This window comes from Vombatus ursinus, unplaced genomic scaffold (assembly GCF_900497805.2).
Source record: "Vombatus ursinus unplaced genomic scaffold, bare-nosed wombat genome assembly UNPS02014830.1, whole genome shotgun sequence".
Taxonomy (NCBI): Eukaryota; Metazoa; Chordata; class Mammalia; order Diprotodontia; family Vombatidae; genus Vombatus; species Vombatus ursinus.
In genome coordinates this window covers 38909261-38922501 of record NW_020954608.1, presented here as the reverse complement: position 1 = coordinate 38922501, position 13241 = coordinate 38909261, and the positions used below count along the sequence as shown (strand labels likewise).

Below are 13241 nucleotides of genomic sequence, written 5' to 3'. Positions count from 1 at the left end.
GGGGAAAATAGGATGATATATAGAAAATACAGACACTGTTCCTTGCAAGGCCTTTGGTGATTAGTAGCAAGTTATATATCTAACAATAATTCCACTGAGAATTCTTCATGGGAAATAGGAAACTTTATGATGCCTCTACTATACTTGGAAAGTTTGAATATTTTACATTATTATATATTATGAAGTTTCATATTTTTATACTTAGAACTATTCAGTTAGCCTGCAATGAATTTTCTCTGCATATGTGTGCTATAGGTTGCTAATGGATGAATTCTGCAGATTACAAAAAAATCTGAATTTTGTTTTACTAATTCTATACTCCAAAAGACCCTTAAGTGCTAAAAAGAAGAAGTGAAGGTCCCCTTAACATAAAAGCTGTCAAAGTGACTACTTTCAAATGGTGTGGCTTATACTAATCACTGAAGAATTCTACCCAAAAGATTATAATAGAAAAGTATCAGTTGTTGGATTTCATTAAAATATTGTTTTGATGTCATATTCCAATAAATAAATACCACTTTCCAGATATCATAGCACCAAAATTTGACTTTGTATTAAATTTATCTTCATATTAGTCTGATCATTCCTACAGTTTGCTATGTCTTTCATGGCAGTGATCTTATTTACGTATTATCTTCCTCAGTACCTGAGCCAATGCACTGCATATAGTAGGTGCTTAATAAATATTTAGCTCATTCATTTAACAAAAATTAATTCAGTTCTTACCATCTTCAGAGCATTATGTTCAATGAACTAGGGTAAATAAAACATTTAGATAAGACATGATTTTTGCCCTCATGGAGCTTACAATCTAACAAGAAGATAAGAAACAAATACTCCAATCTTCCTAAAAAAACTGCTATGAAACAAGATAATTTATATTGTGTGATGTGAATCTCTAGAAATGTCACATCATATAAAACACAGGTTTCCCAAAGTGGGTTATACTGCCTCCTGGGGGGCGTTGGAACTATCCAAGGGGGCAATAGTGGCCTGGGGTACAATTGGGGAATGTTAAATAAAAATAAGGAAGTGGTGGAAGCATAAGGAAAGAAGAGAAGAGAATTTTGAAAAACCATTTATGTATGTTTCATCTGTCGTGTAACAGAGTTAAAGTCATAGTGATTATATTATTTTCCAAATAAACACATGAAACGCAAGTTATAACCAATTAGTCAAGTCTGCTGACAGGTCTTAAAAAGCAAATGTTGGCAGGCAAATGTGTTGGGCATTGTTGGGAAGTCCAGCATGCATCAGCAGGAATATATGCATGTAATGACTTTTTTACAATATGATTCTACATGGTTATATGATATAATATTGTATCAACAAAATTTCAATTCAGGAAAAAACCATAAATTTATAATACATTATTTAATTTAATATGTGTCATTTTAAATATATATGTTTTATATTTTTTTGAAATGACACAAATTTTAAAAAACCATTAAAGGGTTTTTCCAAGGGGGTATTAAGTAATTTTTTTTAAAAGGGGGCAGTAGGTCAAATAAATTTGGAAACTTCTGATATAAAAGTTTCATTATTTAAACCAAAGTACATATTGTTGTATTCTTTGTACAACATAAAGTCAGGCACATTTATATATACTATGGCCTTATTAATTCTGACCTCCCTAATTTGGAATCTGATCATTCAGACAGGCACTGAGCTAAAGCTCTTAGAATGCACATGTACTATGCAGAAATGATCGGTGAAAACAAAATTTCAGGGTCATTTTTTTTACACTCCTAAGGGGAAGGAGTGTTTTCATGTATTACAGAAGAACTTTTGAAAGCTTGGAATGTTGGACCGATAGCAACAATTTGACAACGATAAGTGTAAAGTTTCACATTTAATTTCAAAAAATTAATTATACAAGCACAGGATTGGAGATAGCTGACCTGAAAGCAATTCATGTGAATAAGGCCTCAGGATTTTAGATGACCACAAGCTTTGTGTTTGCTAAAAGACTATCATACTCTTAGTTTGCATCAATAAAACTGCACTGAGTGATTTCACAAGAGATAATGAATCTATTACACCTATGACATCTGGAATGTTATATTCAGTTATGGGATTTGCATCATAAGATATTAATAAACTAAGGACATATGGGAGTGAGTGACCAGAATGAGAGAAAAGTCTGAAAATCATATCATATGAGTAATGGTTGAAGACATAAAGGTGTTTAACATAAAGATATAATCGATGGGGAAGATTTTAATGATCTTCCAGTAAGTAAAGTGCTATAACGGGAGTAGATATTTATATAAAGTTTCTACTAACAGAAAGAGGACTAGAGTAGGACAGTTTTAGGGAGGCAAGTTTCTGCCCAGTATAAATAATTTTCTAGTAATTATAGCAGTCCAAAAATGAAATGTTGCAAGTAGGGAATTCCTCATAACTGGAAGCATTCAAGCAGATTTTGGACTATAGTGGCAGGGACTGTTGGTACTGAGTTCCCATTCGGAACTGTAAGATTTCTTTCAAGTCGAAAAGTTTAATTTAGATTCTAAGATTCTATTATCTATAGTCAACAGACTGATGTGATAATTAAATATTTTTTCATCAAATTCATTACAGTAGTTCTTCAGAATGTCTCTAATGAGCAATATATATATTGCATATATACAATATATGTATGTATGTATGTACATATGTACGTATTTGTACGTATATATGTATGTATTTTTTTTTTTTGCTTTTTGGTGAGACAATTGGGGTTAAGTGACTTGCCCAGGGTCACATAGTTAGTAAGTGTCAAGTAACAAGCAATATTTTAAAACAAATTTGTTACTATTTGTGCCTAATAATAATGAAACCAATAATAAAACTTTTCTTTTTGGAATTCTTTTTTTTAATTCTATAATATAAAATTTCATTTGTTCAAAATAATTTTCCCTCAGATAGTCTAAATGTGTACTATTTCCAAAGGTATAAAATTAATTAAGTTGAGAAAGTATTACACATTGGACTAGATGATCCTTGATATCCTAACTCTGAGAATGTGCAAATCTTTGTATTTGGGGTATGACATATGGACAACTGAACACTTTTTTTTATGGAGATAAAACTTACCCTCTCTTTTTGCAATACCAAATGGAAACATTTTTCATTATCTGGATCTTGGAATGCAAAAAGGTCCATATTTTTCAAAGAGTTTTGAATCTTGGACTTTTTTAATGAAGAGATATCCTGAATTCCAACTTTCTTGACTCCAGGAAGAAAGGCAAGCTATGACTTTCCTTTGCTAGCAAAGTATAAGTGATACCAAGTATGGCCAAAAAAAATGGCATCAACTGTATGGATAATAAGGAGAAGTAAATGCTCCTTTTTCATCTTTGGAGTACACTTGTGAAAAAGCATTTCATTAGGAGCCAGAAGACTTGGTTTCAAATCCTAGCAATGTTACTTCTCCCTTTGACCTGAAGGCAATTTACTTTAGATAGATGGACCTTAGTTTCTTCATTTGTCAAATAAGTGGGTTATTAAATTATTAAATTATCTCTAAGGTACCTTTCATTTCTCATTCCTCCAATCTATCATGTCTCACATTGAACACTTAAAATAGCCTCTAAAATTAATATGCATGGATATAAATTGTATGTATGGATATAAATTAAAAATAGTAAATATCCATTGCTCTTTCCACTTTTGTCTGATTATCTTTGTTAACTGATGTCAAAATGATAGCTTAGTGACTGAAAGTATATGTTTCTCACAGTATATCTTGTATCTGTATTGACTCCATACCTCTTTACTTCTACCTTTAAATGTTTAACATGAAGATGGGGTAGGGTAGGGCTAGATATTGGATATTGAAAATGAAAATAGTTCATTTAGTCCAAGCTCAAAATATCTCAAACTATCTCAAAATACTGTTGGTCCTTTCTCTGTTTCTTTCACTTGGAATAATTACTTATAAAATTCTCAAATTCTAATTTAATGGGCTTTTTGCAATTTAAAATAAAGGAACCACTAATAGATTAATGTTTTCATTAATTACAATGCCTCCTTTAAATACTGTTGCCCTGCTATCATTGTTTCCTTCGAAAACTTTTCCAGTTTGTAACACTAAGGGCTAGGAAAAAATAAAATCTCCAACTTTTAAAAGTGTATATTCCTATTTCCCACATATCAATGCCACAGGGTTTTCTAGTATATGTATAAGCTAAATCATTTAATTCTGTTTAATTTTCCTAGAAATATTTGAGGATGGCCTAACATTGAAAATAAAATTGTTTCTTTTACAGTTGTCCTCATCGAAGAAACAAAAGTACATTACTTCAATTTGTGCTGTATGGTTAGCATAATATTTCAAAGCTTCATCTCCTTCCTCTGGATCAGATCCTGGTTTAAGCATCTGCTGTAATGCTTTATTATGGCGAGCCAGCTAGAAAAAAAAATTTTTAAATTTAAGTTTATTTCTTCAGACTTATAGTGGTAAGTATTAAAGCATATTCTTTAAAAAAAATTGTTGTCTTTTATTATGTCATCACCATCTCTAGCAATCCACCTCTCCCTGCAAAAATGTCAACAAATTACAAAACAACTTCACAAAACACTTAATGTGATCATGAAATATATAAATATTTCATTATCTGTTTTCCAGTATCATTACTGGTTTTTTCACTTCTTAGTGTTAGCAATCTTTTCATTTTCAATTAGTTTTTCATGATCTTTTTATTCACATTATTATAGTTATTGTGTTCACTGTTCTCTTGGTTCTGCTATTTCACTTTGCCTCATAGAAAGCTTCCTAAAGTTTTTTTAATTTTTTTCTCTATTTTGTACTGAACAGTAACATTTCATTACATTCATATACCATAATTCATTCAGCGATTCTCATGTGGTTGGACACTAGATTTATTTCCATTTCTTTTCTATTAATATTTTAGTAGATACTTTATTGGACCTTTATTCCTATCTTAGATCTCCTTGAAGTATATTCCCAGGAAGAGGATCACAGGATAATGAAGCATATTTTTTAGGTTATATTTTCAAATTAACTTTCCAATTTGTGTGTGTATCCACATAGTTATTGAGGTTTAATATTGATTAATTACAAGTCTAACAAATTCATATCATGCTTTTTGTGGTTGTTTTTGTCGGGGCAGCTAGGTGGTACAGTGGATAGAGTGCCAGACATAGAGTCAGGAAGACTCATCTTCTTGAGTTCAAATCTGGCCTCAGATACTTACTAGCTGTATGTCCTTGGGCAAGTCACTTGACCCTGTTTGCTTCAATTTTCTCCTCTATAAAATGAGCTGGAGAAGGAAATGGCAAAACACTGCAATATCTTTGCCAAGAAAACCCCAAATGTGGTCACAGAGTCAGATATAACTGAAAAATGACTGAATAACAAAAATTACAGTTCCAACAAACTCATCATATCATGCTTTTTATGTAGAACAAAACATGCACATTTGAAATATGTAAATAATGAGGTCTTAATAACAAACCAATTTAAATAAATGAATCTTCCACCTTAATGAAAACATGCTTCTATTCACTGGAAGAAGAAAAAAAGTAAGGATACTTGCTTCTTTTGTTGATGTAGTACTGCTGGAGTATTTGGGACAATTCTGAGCTAGTCTATCAGAAAAGATCCTTGTTACCCTTCCCAGTCTGGGCCCAACTCTTTTGAGAAGTGATCTCTCTTCCTAAGTGTAACTAGTTCCTAAGATTACAAACAAGGATAGCTCTCTGATTCCCTTAGCTATCCACAGATAAATAAAAATATGATCCCCTACTAAGCATTCTTTCTCTTTGAAGAAGCATAAAGATGAGGCACCAAGAGCCAAATAAAACCAAATGGGTGAATTCTAAAAAAAGACATTATCTCCATGTAAACAGATAGTGGGGAAGGCCTCCCAAAGCTGGGGATGAGGAAGTCTCTGGTTCTTACGCAAATAGTTGGGATAGTGGATTGAGTACCATACTTGGAGTCAGGAAGACCTGCATTTGAATCCTGCCTCAGAGACTTACTAAGCTGTTTGACCTTGAGTAAGTAATCTCTGCTTCAGTTTCCTTATCTGTAAAATGGAGATAATAATAGCATCTACTTCACAGGGCTGCTGTGAAGACCAAATGAGATAACACAATCAAAGTGCTTTGAAAATCTTAAAGCACTAAATGCTACCTAATAGTTATCTGCAAGTGTTCTAGCTGTGGAACCCAATAATATTTCCCAATTATTACTCGCCCTAAATAAGCAGAGGCAAATAGCCAGGTTAAATCAACAGCATCAAGCTATGCTTTCTATTAATCTAGATAGGGTATTTAACTTTGATGAAGATGGGAAAGTGTTCATTTTTAAAAACATTTTCCACTTGAGTGGCCCTACTAATTTTCCTTGCTATACATTTGTACTATCTTTGTCCCAACCTGCCAGCTTTCTCTACTAAATACTCTAGTTGTAGTGAATGTTAAGGAAGGAGAGGAAGATGGCTTTTGCCCAATATATACAGTTGTATTTACTAATTATCAACTGCCCATGTATCTGTATATGTGTGAGTGTATAATTCAATATATACAACTGAACATTATGCATGGAAGATGCTAGATGAATGTAAGTATACAATAGTTCATGTGAAATATATATGAAAGCTCAATAAGAGTCAATAATGTGACATGATAATCCCCTTAAAAAACTAATGGGAAGGATATATACACATATATGTGCATATCTGTATGTATATGACCAGACATTTTTGGAAGGTGAATATGGTAGCTATGGCGAGAATACCGTAGAAGGGAAAGACCAATCAGATCAGATCAGTCAGATCAATTAGGAGACTACGCCATATTCCACATGAAAGTTGATGAAGGCCTAAGCTAGGGTGTTGGTTGAATGAAAGAATAATAAGGATGCCCTAATAGTTTGTTGAAATACTTCAACCTCTTCTATCCTCCAATTCATCCTCCACATAACTGCCACAGTCATCTCTCTAAAGCATGGCTGACCATTTATATAGTCATATACATATTGTATGTATATATCCATTGGCTATCATGTCATTTGCTGACTCACTTTGAGTGCATGTGTATGTATAAATACATATGTCTACACATGCATTACATATATATGATATATATATACAACATACACACGTGTGGATATATACATGTGTATGAATATATACATGTGTATATGCACATACTACATATTTTACATGAACTGCTACATAGTCACATTTGGTGAATGTCTATTATGCATAATGTTCAGTTGTACATAATATATTTTATATACATAAATATATAGGCATAGATGCCTCAGCAGTTGATAGCTAGTAAACACAACTATGTATGTTGGTCAAATGCCACTTCCTCTTCCTTCCTCAAACTTGATCAGCTAGAGCACACTGTAGAAAATGCCGACAAAATGAATCAGGAACAATAGTGCAAATGTGCAGACAAGTACAAGAGAAACAAACGGAGTCATGCAAATGAAAAGTGCCATTCCATTATTCAAAACATTCAATGGCTCCCTATTACCTCTAAGATGGAGGGGTTTTTTGTATCTAGGACCCCTTTGGGAATCTGATGAAGCCTTTAGGCTCCTTCTCAAAATAATGTATTTAAGTGCATGAAACACAAAAGATTATAAGGGAAATCTATTGTGTTGAAATATAGTTAAAATATTTTAAATAAGCTAATAGGCCCATATTAATAACTATTTCTCTAGGATACAACACAGACTCTGCAGGTTAACATTTAAAGTCCTTCCCAACTGGCTGCAACCTCTAGCTCCTGTGGCACTGCACATCACTCCCTTTCATACACTCTACATTCCAGCTAACCTGACCTACTTGTTCATCATGAAATTTGGTCGCCATCTCCTGCCTCTGTGCCTTTGCCCAGGCATTATACCTGAATGTGCTTCACCCTCACCTCTGACTCTCAAAATCTCTAGGATCTTTCAAGGTTCTCCTCAGGTACCACATCCCCTTACTGACTGACTGTCCCAGTTGTTAAGTGCTCTCTTCCTCCTCCAATTATCATATACTACATATGTTTACATGTTATATCCCTCCAGTAGAACATAAACTCCTTGAGTGCAGGGAGATCATTTTCTATTTTGTTTTTCTATCCCCAGCACTTAGAAGTATGTCTTGTAAATAAAAGGCTCTCAATAGAAGCACTACAGAAGACATTCAAAAGAATAAGCACATGGTTTTATTTTAAGTGGTACTGATGACTTTTGGGTTTTTTACACCACAGTTACTTCCCAACTATTTACCCCCCAGAACCTTTATTTATGAAAATATAAGTTATGTAACATCAACGAACAACAGATTGTCTCACAGCATACGTGACATTTTGTACCCCTAGTCTGCCACCTCTTTAGCAAAAAGAGGGAAGGGTGTTTCCTCATATATCCTTAAGAGCAAGGGCTGGTCATTGTATTTAGCCTAACTTCAGAGGCCTTATAGGGTTTTTATTTTTATTATTGTAGTAATCAAATTTGTTGTTCTCTTGGTTCTGTTCTCTTCACTTGTGCAAATAATGTTTAAGATAATTTCAAAAGATGTATTTCAAAAATGTTTTGAGCAATAATTATGTAACTGGAATGTACATTAGTTTGCTGTTGTTGTTGTTGTGATATGTGATTTCATTAGCACAGAGAACTACCAATGAGCAAACCATCTATCAATGCAGGTTAGACATTAATCTATGACATAGTTTTAGTTCTCTGAAGTCCTGAGAAGTTAAGGGAATTGCTCATGGTAAGAGAGCTAGTATGTGTCAGAGTGAGACCTGAACCCAAGTTTGCTTGTATCTGAGGCTCTCTACCCATTATTCCATGTTATCTCAAAATATACTCATAGCCTCCTGAAACTGATGAAAGACCACATTAATCTGACTGTTGTCTTGCAATTTTTTTTTAAAAAAATCAGTCTCATTATCTTATAACAATGTGTTGTGTTGGCAAAAATCATTGCAATGTTTATATGTGTGTGTACTTAAAAAAAATCAACCTAGTTTAGTGAGCTAAGCACCTGATCAAAAATTCAGTGTCATCACATCCTATTTTATATCTGTTTATGACTTGCTTTACTTAGGGTATATGTGAGTCTGGTCAAGTCAATCTAGGTCCTTTTCCTTCTTTCCAGCTTTTTGAAAGAGGAAAAAACCAGAAAACTGTGGTAAAATATCAGGTAATGGAAATAATCCAATTGTCACTGAGAAATCAAACATTTCTCACAACTTTGCAAACCAAGGTATAAATAAAATTGGCATTTCATAGATAAAGTGTAAAACAACTTTGTTTCTTGGGGATTTTAAAGCAGAGAACTAAGTATCAAACTAATTGCTTCCATGTTCCAACTAGTCTGTACATAGTCCAATGAATAGCTCTAATTTTCAGCAATCAAGGTATGCATATATGTTAGATATCACATAATGTTTAAAACTTTAAAGAGTATACTTCTACATAGAATATTTCAGGTAGAATGACTTAGTCCTTTTATACTAAAGAAAAAAAAATGCAGTTTCTAAGGGAGGAATCTTTGACTCAGTCATACTTTTCACCTGTAAACTGTCATGTGTCATTTCTTACAATACATTATGTAAAAAATAAATAAATAACAGCAATACTTAAAGAAAATCATAGCACTATTATTAGTCTACTCTTTGGAATTCAAAGTTGAAACCATTTGGCAAGTTATAGTAATGCAGAAATGGCATGTCCATGGAGAGTGGTCAGAGTGAGAAATCCAATTTAAACCCTAATTAAAAATTGACAAGCAGCTAATGAAGATACTCAGTGATAGGCATCCTATGAAACCTAACCCTATTACTTAAAATGACCCTAATAACTGTACTTGGAATTAATGGCATTCACTTCAAACATGGTCTTGAAGACTAACCAACAAAAAGTTTCAAAAATCAATTTTAGCAGTAATGAGGGACTGAACTAAGAATACAATACTACATGTTAAAAAGAAGAAATATCATTCATGGAAAAATTCTAAATTTCAGAAATCTTGTCATTGTACTCATTATCATTATAATCTGTATTACAAATAAGTAAAAGATGTTTGCTGACTGATATATATGTGTGTGTGTGTATACATATATATGCACACAAATATATACAATATGTGCATATATACTTGTATGTGTGTATACATATATACACACAAATTCTAACTATATCTTTGACATTTACATATATTTGTATTAAACAGATAAATATTTCCACATGCTATATGAAATACATGCATAATATGCACACAGAGAGATTTCATAACTCTTAGAAGCTCCCAGTGTAAAACTTTCCCTAGCAAAAACAATCCCCATCTGCTCTGCAACTTAAGGAGTCTTAAGGAGTTGCCTGGGCTACTGAGAGGTTAAGTCACTATCCAGGGCCAAATAGCCAATACACGGCTGAGATGAAATGTGAAATTTGTCACATCTTCCTGACTCTTTATCTGCTACCTCACCCTTCCTCTTCAGGTAAGCATCTGTATCTGTATCTTTATTTATAGCAGTCAGCATCTAGGCAGATGGGATGGTGGGTAGAGAACTAATCTCAGAGTCAGGAAGACATGGGATCAAGTTCTTCCACGGCTCTGACTCTGTGATACTGTACAACCTCTCGATGCCTTAGGTAATTCTCTAAAACTTTAAGATTCAGAACTGGCTTCAAATTTCTTTGCAGAGGGAGCATCTTCACTGGGAATACTAATAACAAAATCACAGATTTGACCCAAGGGGTTGTGTGGTATATATTTGTATATAAATATATACATATATATATCCCATATAAACACACAAATCTGGGCTACTAAATGATTAATTTTGAATTGATACTTCTACTGATTTATTCAAATACAGATGACCAAATCAATTTTAACATTTGGGCCAGACTCCTCTTATCAAATTACTGAATATCCTTCTTAATCACTGGAATATCAGTGCATATTTCAAGTTTAGTCCCAGTTAGTAAAGGTATAAGAAACAAAGATATTGCAGCTAAGAGGTATTCAACAATAACTATTTTTTAGTGTTCTTTGTCACTTGTAGATTTCCATTTGTAAAAATCGAATTTTAGGTGCATACAGCAATTTACTTGCTAGTGATTTTGAAGTGAGTTAAGTATTAAAGTCATAAAGATTACCTTTTATACCCTTATTTGAATCACTTAATAATTATTTTGTTATCCTAATATCCTTATTACCAAAAAATGCTCTTGTATTGGAAAACAGACATAAATCAAGAGGGTATTAAATCACAGTTGTGACATTAATTTAGAAACTGAAATAATGATATTGTGTGAACATCAGCCAACTTGTTTTCATGGTAGGCTTCCTTTCTGGGTGGTACTCTGGGTTAGCAAAGCATTGAGCTAAAGCCTTGCATTGTAGATGGTTTTCAGCAGTGCCCCTGAGTAAGAGCTCATTCAGAATGGAAAGAAATTAAGCAAGACAGGTGAACAATAATTACAATAGTTCCCATTTATATGAGAGTTTTACAGTTAATAGACTGCTTTCCTCTATAACAACCCTGTAAGGTAGGTAGTGAAAGTATTATCATTATTTCATAGATGAGAAATCTGAGGCTCAGAGGGGTTAAGTGGCTTGTTGCATGGCTTATAAATGTGGGAATAAAAATTCAAACCCAGACCTAATATTTCTTTTTTTAAAAAAAAATTATACCTGTGATTTCGCTGGTATAGAGAACTCTAGATGAGGAAATTCCCTGTTCTAATGTGGCTTGGTACTGGCTCCATGATATTTAGGCTGGCACCAAACTGGTAAATGACTTGCTCAAGGTCACATAGCCAGCAAGTATGAAAAGTAGAACTTGAACAAGAGACTTCCTGGCCCCAAGGCCAGCTCTCGATCCTCTTTGCCTCACTGCCTCTCTCAAGTACTGTTTTTACCACCACATGCTTTCTCTACATCGAAAGCAAATAAAGTGTGTAAGAAGTCACAGAAGGAAAAAATAGGAAATCTGATGGCTTGCTATCCATAGGTAGGAGTCAGAATCTATGAGATGTTAGATCCTCTATTCACTTGGCTCTTTGGATAAAAGAATTAATCATATTAATGGATCATACAAAATTATAAGAATATACTCATTTTAGTGAAACTTCACTTAGTATAAGCAAGACAGAATTTCAATCATGCTATATTTTTGGAGCATTTAACCTCCCTGGGCCTCAGTTTCCTCATCTGTAAGATGGGGACAATAACAGTAACTAGCTCATAGGTTGTTGGGTATGTGAATCACTTTGCAAATCTTAAAGTGTTTATTTAAATGTTAGCTATTATTATTGGCAATAAAGCCAAGGGAACTTTATTAACCCAATCTGCTATTGGAGGTCAAGGAGAGAGCACCTGTGGATAAATCTAGCGTTGACAAAGAAAACACGAACCCTTGGTGAGTTGTCATCTTTGGTCTGAATTAATGCCTGACTTGAAAAAGCATGAAACAGATTGCAAATATCTACAGTAAACTCTAACATAGTCAATTCTCTGGGCAGCTCCATAAGAATTACATTGAAAGGTGTTCCTAAGACTATTTATAGTACAGAGTAAATTTCACTCACTGCCACAATTTCATGTATCATCTCTATATAGATAAATTCCAAATTTATACCTCCAGTTCTGAGCTCCAAACCCATATCTTGAAAAACTTACAAGATCTCTTCACTTGGATGTCTAATTGACAGTTCAAAATCATATCCAATAAAGGTACTCATTCATTTCCTCATCACAATGCCTGGCACATAGTAGGTGCTTAATAAATGTTTATTGACTGACTCATAATCCACTTCTCCTTCTGACGTAGCTATTTCTTGTCAAGGAATTCACCCAGTCTCTCACTTACACAATCTTGGTATTATCTTTGACTTTTTCCTTGACCTTACATTTCATGTACAGTTATCAAGTCCTCTTAATTCTGTCTCTGTAACACCTCCTATATTGTTGCTATCCATTCTATTCTATTGGGCAGCGAGATGGCATAGTGAATAAAGTGCTTATCCTAGAGTCAGGAAGACCTGAGTTCAAATATGTCTTAAGTCATTTAATAGCTATGTGACCCTGGAAAAGTCCCCCTATTCTTGTTATCCCCTAGAAGAGGTAGGATGTTACCACTGCCATATCATCAAAAAGACCTTCCTTCCTCTATTTTATTCCCGTTATAATCCCTCCTTCACTGTTTGCCACAATAATCTTTTTTATTCATAGATCTGGCTATATTATTCTTCGGCTCAAAATTATTCATTA

At 33.6% G+C, this 13241-nt stretch overlaps 1 protein-coding gene across 1 annotated transcript in view; it reads right to left on the bottom strand.

Annotated features, from left to right (window-relative positions):
* Positions 1 to 13241, bottom strand: part of ITPR2 (inositol 1,4,5-trisphosphate receptor type 2) — a 507541-nt gene that overhangs the window by 106557 nt on the left and 387743 nt on the right. The window contains exon 46 of the mRNA XM_027838537.1: positions 4286 to 4393. Within this exon, the coding sequence (XP_027694338.1) occupies positions 4286 to 4393 (108 nt within the window). The remainder of the gene's footprint in view (positions 1 to 4285; positions 4394 to 13241) is intronic.